Genomic DNA, 15,496 nt, shown 5'->3' on the forward strand with positions numbered 1-15,496 from the left:
CCCAGTGCGTACCTGGTACTTAATTTATCGAGCCTGAAAGGATGAAAGGCAAAGTCGACCTCGGTGGATTTTGAACTCAGAACGTAACGGCAGACGAAATACGGCTACACATTTCACCCGGTGTGCTAACGGTTCTGCCAGCTCGCCTCATCATCATCATCATCACCACCACCACCACCACCACCACCACCACCACCACCACCACCACCATCATCATCATCATCATCATTTAAAGTCTTTTTTCCCATGTGGCATGTCTGGACAGTTTGATAGGAACTGGCAAGCTGGAGAGCTGTTTTAGGCTCCAGTTGCCTGTTTTGACAAGGTTTCTATGGACGGATGCCCTTCCAAATGGCAACCACTTTAGAATGTACCAGGTATTTTCAAATATGGTCACAAATTGTATATATATCAACCATTTTCTCTCCTTCTTTTGTTTTGATGTGCAGTTTTGAATGTCATTCTTACAATAATGAAACCTATTACAATTTTAATAGCTTTATTGATTAAAGATATTGTTTTATTATTCAGGACAAACGTTTGCAGTGTTTAACATTGCAAGGGGTCAAAGTACGCGAATGGGATTTGGAAAGTCAGATGCGATATATCAAGGTGATTGGTGGTGCCATTGGTCAAGAAGGCTTGCTGGTTGGATTAAGAGCTGGTCAGGTAACTATGGCCATATTTTCTTCATTTTCACCTTTTCTTCTGGATTATTTCTTCTTTCATCCTTTAGCGTTCAGATTACTCAGTCAAATGTTATGCTAATTTATTCATGTTGTTTTGAAGTAATTGAATGGTTGTGTGGTAAGAAGTCTGCTTTCCAACCACATGGTTCTGGGTTCAGTCTCGCTTTGTGGCATCTTGGGCAAGTGTCTTCTATAGCTTCGGGCCGACCAAAGCCTTGTGAGTGGATTTGTGGATTTGGTAGATGAAAATTGAAAGAGGCCTGTCATGTATGTGTGTGTGAGTGTGTGTGTGTATGTATGTATTTGTGTGTCTGTGTTTGTCCCTCCACCATTGCTTGACAACCGATGTTGGTGTGTTTGTGTCCCCGTGAATTAGCAGTTTGGCAAAAGACACTGATAGAATAAGACTTACAAAAAGAATAAGTCCTGGGGTCGATTTGTTTGACTAAAAGCAGTGCTCCAGCATGGCCACAGTTAAATGACTGAAACAAATAAAAGAATATCTTGTAGCATTGGGATTTAGATGGTGTGGCTGTTTATTTGTAGAAGGTGTGAGAGGCCAGATATGGCCTGTGTGGATATAAAATATTTGTGCTGGATATGGTTGGTTTAACTGCCAATTGGTTAATTATATTTCTTCTTTTTTTTTTTTTTGCCGGTGGCATGTGAAAAACAACATTCGAGGGTGGTCATTGCCAGTGCTGCCAGACTGGTTCCTATGCAGGTAGCATGTAAAAAACACATTTTGAGTGTGATCATTGCCTGGACTGCCTGACTGGCCCTTGTGCCAGTGTCACGTAAATGCACCCACTACAATCTCAGAGTGGTTGGCGTTAAGAAGAGCATCCTGCTGTAGAAACTTTGCCAGATCAGATTGAGCCTGGTGCAGCCTCTGGCTCACCAGTCCTGAGTCAAACCGTCCAACCCATGCCAGCATGGAAAGCGGACGTTAAATGATGAAGATAATGATGGTGATTTCATGTGCATTTAAATTTTCATTCTATGTTCATGAAACATCATACATTGTATGAAATTCCAGTCTTATGTTATTGCAATACTCAGTGCCATAGCTAATGAGGTAAACCCTAGGTGTTGTTATTGCTCATCATCATCATCATCATCATCATAATTTAAGTTCTGCACGGGCTGGACAGTGTGAGTGGGGCTGGTAAGCTGGTTGGTTGCACCAGACTCCTGTCTGATTTGGCATGGTTTCTATGGCTGGATGCCCTTCTTAATGCCAACCACTCCAAGAGTGTAATAGGTGCTTTTACATGCCACCAGCCTGAGTGCCATTTGCATGACACCAGTATCTGCCATGGCTGTGGTTTCATTTGGCTTGATGGGTCTTCTCAAGCATTGCATAATGCCAAGTGGACTCAGTCATTGCCATTTCTATATTAAAGAAAGAGTACTCGGGTCACTGTATCACTGTTTGAAGATGGAGGTTTGCATCAGTTTAGTAGCGAAGTTAAAAATATTGTGAAGACTAACATAGTCTATATCGTGCTATTTATTATCTAAATAAAGCCATGTCCCATGCCAGCCATGACTTCTGCAACTTCTGACTGTTAGGTTAATGTTTGTGCTGCCAAATGCAATGTTACTTTTGCCACCAGGGGACCCAAATCTTCTTGGAACATTTAAAGGATCTTCAGCTCACCACACTACTGATGGGGAAGCAGGCCGAACGCTAAAGGAGTTTTGGAAAGCATTCAACATTGTGATCCTCCTCCTCCTCCTCCATCACACCTGCACCTACAAGATAGCAATTTATATGTTGGAGCACCAAAATACAAATTTTCAGCGAAACTAAAATATTGCTGTGAATCTAAGTAAAGGTCATTGTCTTTGTTGCCATGGAATTTATTAAGAAAAGAAAATATGTAAAAGAAAAGAAAATACCATGCATGGACATGGCATGTGTTTAAGGAGCTCACTTTGCAACCATGTTGTTTCAAGTTCAATCCCTTGGCATAGCACCTTGGATAAATGTCCTCTACTATAGCGCCAGATTGACCAATGCTCTGTGAGTGAATCTGGTAAATGGAAACTGTGTGGAAGCTCACCACCTGAATTGATGCTGGTTCCACTTAAGAAGCACTAGTGCTGGTACCATGTAAAATGCACTATTGATTAGGAAGGGCATCAAGCTGTAGAAACCCTACCATAACAGATAATGGAACCTGGTGCAGCCCCACCGCTTCTGGCATTGCCAGCACCTGTGAACCTGTCCAGCATGGAAAAAGATAAATGATGATGATGACAACAATGATGACGACAACGACAACGACAACGACAACGATGATGATGATGATGGTGATGGTGATGGTGATGATGGTGATGGTGATGATGATGATGGTGATGGTGACGACGATGATGATAATGATGGTGACAGTGATGACGATGAGGATGATGATGATGATGATGATGGTGATGATGATGATGATGATGATGTGTGTGTCTGTCTGTGCGTTTGTCCTGACAGGTGTTGATTTGTAACTTAGCACTCTGGCTAAAGAGACTGATGAAATAAGTACGAGACTTGAAATAACAAGTCCCCAACTTGATTGTCCAACTAAAGGTCACACCTTCACAGCGTTGCCTTAGCATGGCCACAGTTCAGTAATCGAAACCAGCGAAAGAAACGACACAAAAAGAAACGGCAGCCAGGAATTCTTGATGTATTTCTATAAAGATTTTTGACATCATTAGCATTCTCAGTTTTCTTCTTTTGATATTTCGATAACAACAACATGGCTACTGAGAAATGCTACTGTAAAAATATGAGGAAATGTCTGAGAGAGCCATTACAAACTGTAGCAGTATACTAAATAGTTCTACTCAGAATCGTTGACATTTATGAAAGAGGACTGTGTGCTTCACCTACTTGGCCTCTGTCTATTAAAAAGTCATACAGCTATACAAAGATCACGTGGCCTGTGACATTTTACCCTTCGATCAATTTTCTTGGAATCATTAACTAAGTCCAGATATATCTATGTTTGACTGCTTCAATGGCTTAATTCAGTAACTGTTATTGACTGTTCGCTATTGACAGTTCAGTAACCGTTCACCTTCTTGTAAATTGAGGGTATGCCCCGGCATCTCATCACCACTGTAGCCAGAAAGTTCCCCTCCGAGGGACAAGTCTGGGCAAGGTTGCTTATGGAAGACCAGCAGTCGCCCATGCATACCTGCCTCTCCTCTCCATGCCACCAGTGTTATCCAAGGGAAAGGCAAAGGCTGATACACCTTGGCATCAGTGATGTTGCAACTCATGTCTGCATCTGAATGAACTGGAGCAACGTGAAATAAAGTTCTTGCTCAAGAAAAGAACACATAGCCTGGTCTGGGAATTGAACTCACTACCTCATGATTGTGAGCCCGACGTTCTAACCACTGAGCCATGCACCTTCACGCATCTGCATACATGGGTTTGCAAAACATTACCAATGCTTAATTCAATTTGGAAAATGATTTTTTAAAAAGAATTTTGTAAAATGACTTTGTCATTATTAAGCTGTTGTTTGGAAAAGAAATTACCATGACGACCAACATTATTTCTTCTCTAAGTATAAATTTGAAAACTGAGTCAGAGAAGAGGAGTTACGACTAGATGAAATCACCAAGCATTTTAAACACACAAGTCTCTGATATCCGGCTAAAATGTATCATCAGAAAGGCACCCAGAAATCATACCCTGGAGACACCCTGGCCTCTTTGGAGTGTAAGAAATTAAAGGTCGAAAGACTTGCCTGAGGAGGGTTTTTCTCTGAAGATCTTTTGCTGGTCAGCTCTCTTAAGAGTGTCTTACTTTGAGGTCACTTTAAAATAGGACATTTGTATTACACAGTCATTGGTGTCACAATTGAGTTAGCTTGTAATATCGTCGTCATTGTTGTCATCGTTTAACGTCTGCTTTCCATGCTGGCATGGGTTGGAAGGTTTGACTGAGGGCTGGCAAGCCAGAAGGCTATACCAGGCTCCAATCCAAACTGGCAAAGTTTCTACAGCTGGATGCCCTTCCTAATGCCAACCACCCTGAGAGTGTAGTGGGTGCTTTTTATCTGCCACCTGCACGAAGGCCAGTCAGGCGGCACTGGCAATGACTGTGCTCGAATGGTGCTTGTTAAGTGCCACTGGCACGGGAGCCAGTCAGGCGGCACTGGCAATGATCACTCTTGAATGGTGCTTTTTAAATGCCACTGGCACAGGAGCCAGTCAGGCAATGACCAAGCTCGAATGGTGCTTTTTTACATGCCACAGGCACGGGACCAGTCAGCCCAGTGCTGGCATTGACCACACTTGAATGGTGCTTTTTACATGCCACCAGCATGAATGCCAATCAGTGGGTACTGTCATCTTCCACAACAACAATTCCACTTGCCTCAACAGGCCTTTGCAAGCACAATTTATTGCCCAGTGATTGAAGGGTACTCTTAGACGGGTTGGTTATGCTGCACTGGCATAGGCCACAGTGAACAATGGTGTATCATAGAACATTTAGCAATTGCATTTGTGCAAGGAATAGTATTACATCAAATTCTCTTCACTTACCATATTTCATTGGGTAACTCTCCTACCTAAGATTCTCATTGTCATTGAAAAAAAAAATGGTTATTTAAGCTGCAGATTCCATGAATGTTTATAGCCATAAAATTATTCCCAGCAGAACTGACTTTAATTTAAGTTAAGTACTTGACTGCTTCTGCGTCAAATTGCAGCAGGTCATAGCTTTGCATCTACTCTCTTCAGTGGCTTTTATTTATTGCTTTATCAAAGACTGATGCTAATTCAGTTTCAAAAAACTGTCATCATCATCGTCATCTTCATCACCACCACCACCACCACCACCACCACCATCACCACCACCACCACCATCTCCATCACCACCACCATCATCATCATCATCATCTTCACCAGCACCAACATCTCCATCATCATTGTCATCTTCACCACCACCACCACCACCACACCATCACCACCACCACCACCATCACCATCACCACCACCACCACTACCACTAATATCCTCATCTTCACCTCCACCACCATCATCATCATCATCATCTTCACCAGCACCAACACCACCATCATCATTGTCATCTTCACCACCACCACCACCACCACCATCACCACCACCACCACCATCACCATCACCACCACCACCACTACCACTAATATCCTCATCTTCACCTCCACCACCATCATCATCATCATCATCTTCACCAGCACCAACACCACCATCATCATTGTCATCTTCACCACCACCACCATCTCCATCACCACCACTACCACTAACATAATCATCATCATCATCATCATCATCTTCACCACCACCAACACCACCATCATCATTGTCATCTTCACCACCACCACCACCACCACCATCACCACCACCACCACTACCACTAATATCCTCATCTTCACCTCCACCACCATCATCATCATCAGCAGCTTCGCCACCACCACCACCATCAACACCATCACCACCACCACCACCACCACCACCATCGTCATCATCATCTTCACCACCATCATCGTCATCTCCACCACCACCACCACCGTCATCATCATCTTCATCATCTTCACCTCCACCACCATCGTCATCGTCATCTACAATACCATCACCACCACCATCATCATTTTCACCACCACCACCACCACCACTATCATCTTCACCACCACCATCATCATCATCATCTTCATGATCTTTCTTTTAACATCCACTTTTCCATACTTGCCTGCATTGAACAGAGCTTACTGAAGCAGGCTTTTGTACGGCTGGATGCCCTTCTTCACAAGAAAGGTAATATTTCCCCATGGTCAGGCATGGTTTCAAGGAAGACTGGAAACAAATAACACTGCTTCTATGACAGTCACACTCGTTTATTAATCTCATGTGATGTGAAAACAAGGAGACAGAAGCACACATACACACACACACACACACACAAACACACACACACACTTGCTTAAATCTCTCTATATATAAAGCTGAAGTTGTCTGTGTGTGACAGGTTTGGTAGCCTTCAACTAACACTATCTCCTCTGAGACCCTACAGCACAAGCTCACCAAAATTGAAAGTATGATAGAAGAAGGCTTGCTCTTTCTTCCGTAGAAGAAAAAATTCAAATCGGACCATGTTAACACCAAAAATTATTTACATCAAAAAGGTGCTTTTTTTCTATGAAAATCCCTATTTTTTACGATTTTTTTACTGCTGTGTCGCCATTTTTCGGTGTATTTCAACCAGAAAAATGTTCACTTAAAGAGAATAACAGCTACATAATGCAAAATTTTTACTTTTCAAAAATTCCAATTCTAAAGGGTCGAAACAAACCTGAGCAGCGCCGGGCGATACTGCTAGTTTTTATATATATTCATACATGGCGCCATCACCAGTGCCATGTAAAAATTACTCATGATGGTGCCACATGAAAAGCATCCAGTACACTCTGTAGAGTGTTTGACATTAGGAAGGGCACCTAGCCATAGAAACCATTCCAGTTCAGACAATGGGACATGGTGCAAACCCCACCCATGGCAGCTCCTGTCAAACTGTCCAGGCCGTGCCATGCCAGCATGTAAAACAGACATTAAATGATGATGATGATCACAATGGTCTACTTTCACTTTCTCTCTATCAAATCCCCTCTCAAGGCTTTGGTCAGCTCAGGACTAGCAGAAGACTGTTGCTTAACCCTTTCATTACTATATTTATTTTGAGATGCTCTGTGTTTCTTTCAATTACTTTAAATATAACAAAGAATTTAGCAAAATAACTTAGTTATCATTCAGTTAGTGTTAGGAACATAAATTGTGACTAAGGTTTGGTGGAAGATTTTAATTAAAAATTTATGTAAACAAGACATTTTTACTCAAAGCCAGGGCCGGTTTCAGCCAGGCTGGTAACAAAAGGGTTTAAAATATCATTGTGACTTTAACCCTTTCATTATCATATTTATTTTGAGATGTTCTGTGTTCCTTTCAATTAATTCTAAATGTAACAAGGAATTTAATAAAATAACTTAATTATCATTAAGCTGGTGTTAGGAACATAAATTGTGACTAAGGTTTGATGGAAAATTTTAATTAAAAATTTATGTAAACAAGACATTTATACTCAGAGCCAGGGCTGGTTTCAGCCGGGTTGGTAACAAACGGGTTAAAGTACCGCACAGTGGGACTGAACCTGAGACCATGTCATTGTGATGCAAACTTCTTACCCACACGGCTGTGCCTGTCTTTTGGTGCAGCCATGTCTGCACTTGACAAAAAAAAATAATTATATTTAATGTAAATTTCGTGTAAAGTGTACTCACTGTACTTTGATGAACGTATGGTAGAGATATACACCTATGCTGTACTTATACTGTTGAAAAACATCTCGTTTAACATTTATGAGGTTCATCTTTGAAAATAGTACAAACACATTAAATTAACTTTAAAAAAACAACTTAATGAAAATTTTCATTTTTTCCTTCATGTAATTAAGTAATTTAATTTCAGTTAATATATTTGTGTTTACTTCTGAACGATATTCAAAATTCTAACTTGAATATTTTCAGCACAACTGATGTGTTTATATTATTCATATTATTTATGTTATTTGTATTTGACGGATATTTGTCCTCATCTTGTTTGTTGTTGACACAACGTTTCGGCTGATATACCCTCCAGCCTTCTTCAGGTGTCTTGGGGAAATTTCGAAACTGGGTTCTCATTCCTAAGGTATTTGGTGTAGTGGTTAAGAGCACGGGCTACTAACCCCAAGATTCCGAGTCCGATTGCAGGCTGTGACCTGAATAATAATAATGATAATAACAATAATAATAATAATAATAATAATAATAATAATAATAATAATAATAATGATAAATAATAATAATAACATTGAAAAATATTGTTAGGAATGAAAACCCATGTTCGAAATAGCATTATTGCTATTTTACGTAATGAACACTCTGTTTGCAAAACGACATTGTCTTGTAGTTTCAAAGGTACTTTTTTGTTTGTTTGTTTTGATGTTAAGAGTGCGGGCAACTAACCCCAAGATTCTGAGTTCAATTTCAGGCAGTGACCTGAATTATGATAATAATAATAATAATAATAATGATAATAATAATAATAATAACATTGAAAAATACCTTAGTCATGAGAACCCAGGTTAAAAATTTCATCAAGACACCTGATGAAAGCTGGAGGGTATATCAGCCAAAACGTTGTGTTAACAACAAGCAAGATGAGGACAAATATCCGTCAAATGTAAATAATGTACATAATTCCTCATCTCTTAAATATGAACTGTGTTATGTTTATTTCTTACTTATTTAGACCAATCGGATGAAAACAACTTGAATCGTTTATCAATTCCACCTCCCACTTTTTTTTTCCTGTTTTATTTTTTTTTTGCAGATTATGAAGATATTTGTGAATAACCCGTTTCCAATATTGCTGTTGAAGTTATCTGTCGGAATCCGTTGCGTTGATCTGAGTGCCAGTCGGACCAAATTGGCAGCAATTGATGAACAGAACACATGTTTGGTGTATGATCTGAATAACAAAGAACTCTTATTCCAGGTGGGCAATATTGAAATGTTTCCAAAGCATAATGGACAGGTAATGTTTTGCTTAACGTTTACCAATATTGGAAAGACAAAAGCATAAACGAAGCAACATTCCTGCCATTAAACCCTTATGGGATTAATTGTTCTATTTTCTCTCTTCTTTCTTTTTCACTGCTGTTTCATTCTTCTGATGTTGAAGTCTGTTACCTTTGGGCATGAAATGAATATTTGGAATGAACAACACAAACACCAGCTCACAAGTAAATTTGTTTGATAATCCGAGTAAAACAGTTATTGCAATAGTTTTGGATTAGAACAAAAGGTTAATCTGCCATAGCTGTTTCTGTAATGAGGCTGTGCATGGACTTCTGATGGTCACAAATTGGAGTGGCTGTGTGGTAAGTAGCTTGCTTACCAACCACGTGGTTCTGGGTTCAGTCCCACTGCATGGTACCTTGGGCAACTGTCTTCTACTATAGCCTCAGGCCAACCAAAGCCTTGTGAGTGGATTTAGTAGAAGGAAACTGAAAGAAGCCTGTATATATGTATGTATGCATCATCATCATCATCATCATCATTTAGCATCCGTTTTCCATGCTAGCATGGGTTGGACGGTTCAACTGGGGTCTGTGAAGCCAGAAGGCTGCATCAAGCCCAGTCTGATCTGGCAGTGTTTCTACGGCTAGATGCCCTTCCTAACGCCAACCACTCCGCGAGTGTAGTGGGTGCTTTTTACGTGCCACCCGCACAGGTGCCAGACGGTGCTGGAAAACGGCCACAAACAGATGGTGCTTTTACGTGCCACTGGCACGGGGGCCAGGCGAGACTGGCAACGGCCACGAACGGATGGTGCTTTTATGTGCCACCGGCACGGGGTCCAGGCAAGGCTGGCAATGGACACGAACGGATGGTGCTTTTACATGCCACTGGCACGGAGGCCAGTCGGGGAGGCGCTGGCAACGGCCACGAATGGATGGTGCTTTTTACATGCCACCGGTACGGAGGCCAGTCGGGGCAGCGCTGGCAACGGCCACAATCGGATGGTTCGCTTACTTGTCACTGGCACTGGTATCACAGCCGCAATTTCCATTGATGTTAACATATATATACATATATATATATATGTGTGTATGTATATATATATATATATATATATGTAGGAGAGGAAAAATTATAATAAGGCAGAATGCTAAATTGAAAGTAAATTTTAATAAAAATAGGCGTATGAAAAATCAAAAAAGAAAAAATAATAAATCAAAACGGCCTACATTGCAAGGCAAATTTTTAAGATTTGGAAGGGACAAAAATTTTTTTGTAAATTGAGGAAGTGGAAAAAGAAATTTACAATGTTTTTTCAAAAGGTAATAATACATATATAGAAAAATTAATAAATAAGTATAGCAATACATTGTAGAGTCTTTATGCTTTTAGAGTTCAATAATAGTCCTTGGAAAAACTTCTTTGGAGGATTAGGATGCATGTGGTTAAGTGTAGTGTATATTTTGAATGAGTGAGGTGATTGTGTGTCTAAACTGGAAATAGGGTAGGAGTTATCCAGTTCCTGTGAGTAAGGGGATACAATTCTGTGGATTTTATGCTCCTTCATTGGAATCATGGATTTTTTGTCAAACAGGATGCTTATATCAATTTTTTGTGAGATAGGATGCTAAAAAAAGGAGTATGGTCACCGTGGAGTTTGGATATTAAGACGCATTTGGAATTTTTCAATAAAAAGCTTCTCCTTGTTGATTATTTCTTGTGTAGAGATTCTGTCTTTACATTAGTAGAAAAGGAATATGTGAAATTTGGGATTTTTATCTTTAGTGCAAGTGTCTATGTGGCTACGGAGTAGAATTTGACGGTATTGTGGGATATTCATCTGTTCTTTATGGACTGTTACTCTTTTGTGTAAAGGAAGGCTCGTTTGTCCAACATAATTGTGTTGGCAGCCGGGGCATGTGAGAATGTAGATGAGGTTCTCGAAGGAACAGGAGAAGTTGGTCTTGATTTTAAACTTTGTTCCTTGTTTGAAAGTAAATTCAGAGCCTTCAAGTAGGAAGGGGCAGGTACCACAGTTAGGGTGTGCACATTTTTTAACTGATGGGGGTGGATGTGGTGTGTGAAGTTTGGCATTTGTTAAGAGTTTTTTCAAAGATTTATGTTGCCTTTTGCATTTAAGGATTTTAAGTGTATTGATAATATTATTCATTTTTGGGTCTGTGGACAGTAAGGGGAGGTTTTGTATGATTGTGGTGTATGCTTCGATGTTTTTGGGGTTGTGGGTGGAAATGTATGGAAGTATTTTGAGGTTGGGTGTGTTACTGTGTTGGGTGGGTTTCAGTGTATTATTGTCTAGTTCTTTGGCATGTTTTATTCCATGGTCTATTAGTGCGGAGGGATATTGGCGTTGTAATAGTGTTTTTTTTTGAGGTCTTGAAGGTGTATTTCTCGAGTTTTTGGATTCGAGACAATGGTGCAAATCCTTTTAGCTAAGTTGAAAGGGATATTTATCTTGGTGTGTTTTGGGTGGCATGAGCTAAAGAGGAGGTATTGGTATTGGTACGCAACTGGTACTTAATTTATTGTCCCTGAAAGGATGAAAGGCAAAGTCAACCTTGGCGGAATTTGAACTCAGAACGTAAAGACAGAGGAAATACTGCTAAGCATTTTGCCCACTGTGCTAATGTTTCTTATTTCTCTTACTGCCCACAAGGGGCTACACACAGAAGGGACAAACAACGACAGACAAAGGGATTAAGTCGATTATATCGACCCCAGTTTGTAACTGGTACGTATTTAATCGACCCCGAAAAGATGAAAGGCAAAGTTGACCTTGACGGAATTTGAACTCAGAACATAAAGACAGACGAAATACCTATTTCTTTACAACCCACAAGAGTCTAAACACAGACAGGACAAACAAGGACAGACAAATGGATTAAGTCGATTATATTGACCCCAGTGCGTAACTGGTACTTATTTAATCGACCCGAAAAGGATGAAAGGCAAAGTCGACCTCGACGAAATTTGAACTGAGAACGTAATGGCAGACGAAATATGGCTACGCATTTCGCCCAGCATGCTAACGATTCTGCCAGTTCGCTGCCTTCCATTTACAAGATTATTCAAGATTATTATTGTATATGTTGCTGTATAAGAGAATATCTGAAACAATAAACAGAATAAATTGCTGAAACAATGGACCATGTTTGACACCGCATATAGAATTTGAACTTTGAAATTTGGAAATAGGAAAATATCTCGTTGAGCATAAGACCAAATCTGAATGAAATGTAATATTTGGAACAATGTGCTGCCTTATCCTAGGGAATTCTTCCTTAGGTGGTTGCATGAACTATGCTGGAAGCCATTAGCTGGAATAAACATTATTTTACGAAATGTCTTTCAGAAAAAGATAAAATATAATTTATGAAGTGTTGCAAAGAAAATACATATCTGTCATGTTTTCTGTGTAAAAACCTCATTTTGGGGAAGAATAAAATTTATGACATCTGAAATGGCTAGGACGATATGGAAGTAAATATTTTGAGAGAGAAATCTTTCACAGTTGACTTGAATGTGAGTCGCTTTTTTTTAATGTCAACGTATATGATGTGTACATGTGTGTGTGTGTGTGTGGTGTGTGTGTGTGTGTGTGTGTGTCTGTGTGTGTGTACACACATACATGCATATATATATGTGGATATGTATATACATATATGTGTATATATACATATATAAATATATATATATATATCATCATCATCATCATGATATATATATATACACATATTTTTGTATATATACATATGTATACACACACACATATATACATATACAATAATACATACATGCATACAAACATACACACATACATATATATATATATGTATATATATATATATATGTATACTTATTTTTGTGTATATAATATATATGTATACTTATTTTTGTGTATATATACATGTATACACACATACATATATACATATATACATACCTATATATATATATACATATATATATACTTATTTTTGTGTATATATATATATATGTATACACACACACATATATATACATATATACATGCCTATACATATATATATATATATCTACACACTCACACACATACATATATATAAATGTATGTATGTTATACATATGTATATTTGTGTCACTGCTGCATAAGTGACTTTTGTTTTAATCCTTTCGAGTCCCCTAGTAATATATCTCAAAATAATGTCTCAAGCATTCTTTTGAAACTACCATTTTTATTTTTTTTTCCCACTTTGAACAGGAACCAGCTGCAAATAGTGTTGCCTGGAACACAGAATATGAAGATATGTTATGTTTCTCTGGGAATGGCTATCTAAATATCAAAGCCAGCAACTTCCCTGTTCACCAACAGAAGTTAAACGTAAATATTTCTGCACATTTTTTTCTTTTCAATTTTGATATTTTGTGTATTGTTTTGTTCCTTTATTTGTTTCAGCTGTTATACTGTGGCCATGCTGGGGCACCGCCTTGAGGGATTTCTATTTGAATGAATCAAACCCAATACTTTTCTGAAAGCCTAGTACTTATTCTGTCAGTCTTTATTGCCAAACCACTAAGTTACAAGGATGTACACACTACTGTAGGTTGTCAACCAGTGATGGGGGACAAAGAGATACACACATACAAACATGATGATGATACATACATACACACACACACACACACACACACACAATAGGCTTCTTTCAGTTTCTGTGTACCAAATCCATTCACAAGGCTTTGGTTGGTCTGAGACTCTTGCCCAAGGTGCCACACAGTGGGACTGAACCTTGAACCTTGTAATTGAGAAGCAACTTTCTTATTTCTTTATGAACCACAAGGGGCTAAACATAGAGGGGACAAACAAGGACGGACAAGTGGATTAAGTCGATGACATCGACCCCAGTGTGTAACTGGTACTTGATTTATCGACCCCGAAAGGATGAAAGGCAAAGTCGACCTTGGCAGAATTTGAACTTAGAATGTAGCGGCAGGCAAAATATCTATTTCTTTACTACCCACAAGGGGCTAAACACAGAGGGGACAGACAAAGGGATTAAGTTGATTACATCGACTCCAGTGCGTAACTGGTACTTAATTTATCGACCCCGAAAGGATGAAAGGCAAAGTCGACCTTGGCAGAATTTGAACTTAGAATGTAGCGGCAGGCAAAATACCTATTTCTTTACTACCCACAAGGGGCTAAACACAGAGGGGACAAACAAGGACAGACAAAGGGATTAAGTTGATTACATCGACTCCAGTGCGTAACTGGTACTTAATTTATTGACCACGAAAGGATGAAAGGCAAAGTCGACCTTGGCAGAATTTGAACTTAGAATGTAGCGGCAGGCAAAATACCTATTTCTTTACTACCCACAAGGGGCTAAACACAGAGGGGACAAACAAGGACAGACAAAGGGATTAAGTTGATTACATCGACTCCAGTGCGTAACTGGTACTTAATTTATCGACCCCGAAAGGATGAAAGGCAAAGTCGACCTTGGCAGAATTTGAACTTAGAATGTAGCGGCAGGCAAAATACCTATTTCTTTACTACCCACAAGGGGCTAAACACAGAGGGGACAGACAAAGGGATTAAGTTGATTACATCGACTCCAGTGCGTAACTGGTACTTATTTAATCGACCCCGAAAGGATGAAAGGCAAAGTCGACCTCGGCGGAATTTGAACTCAGAACGTAACGGCAGCCAAAACACCACTAAGCATTTCGCTCGCTGCCTTCTTACCACAGAGCCACACCTATGTTGTTGCAGTGATGAAAACATATGATTAAAGGTATTGAAGCCTTGATCCTCCTTTGCGTGATCTAAAAGCGATTTGACTGCTACTTCTAGCAAGTGAGGATCCAACTTGCTAATGACAAAGATGATGATAATGATCAGAAACAATGGTCACATAATGATAAGTGTTTACATGATGTCATGTCATGTTTAAACAAGGAAACCAAACCAATCAGAGAACTTTCAGACTATTGATATTCCTTGGAAGCGATCAGTGTAGCATCAAATCTCTTAATACATCTTGAACTGTCTTTAAGACTCTAGACTACTTAGCTTTTAATCCTAAATCTTACAACAGCATGTCTCGTAATAAAGTTAAGATTGTGATGTCTAGAAACAACAACAAAACGATTCGTTTGATTCTTTTAATTAGTTGCTCGAGGTGCGCTCGAGCA

The 15,496-nt window shown here is 39.4% G+C and overlaps 1 protein-coding gene across 1 annotated transcript in view; it reads left to right on the top strand.

Moving 5' to 3' along the window:
• Positions 1–15,496, top strand: part of LOC115231173 (intraflagellar transport protein 122 homolog) — a gene marked incomplete at its 3' end in the record, with an annotated part of 216,417 nt that overhangs the window by 127,923 nt on the left and 72,998 nt on the right. The window contains exons 11-13 of the mRNA XM_029801251.2: positions 532–669; positions 9,111–9,275; positions 13,560–13,679. Coding sequence (XP_029657111.1) covers positions 532–669; positions 9,111–9,275; positions 13,560–13,679 — 423 coding nt within the window. The remainder of the gene's footprint in view (positions 1–531; positions 670–9,110; positions 9,276–13,559; positions 13,680–15,496) is intronic.

Source organism: Octopus sinensis, unplaced genomic scaffold (genome assembly GCF_006345805.1).
Source record: "Octopus sinensis unplaced genomic scaffold, ASM634580v1 Contig17682_ERROPOS258513, whole genome shotgun sequence".
NCBI classification, from domain to species: Eukaryota; Metazoa; Mollusca; class Cephalopoda; order Octopoda; family Octopodidae; genus Octopus; species Octopus sinensis.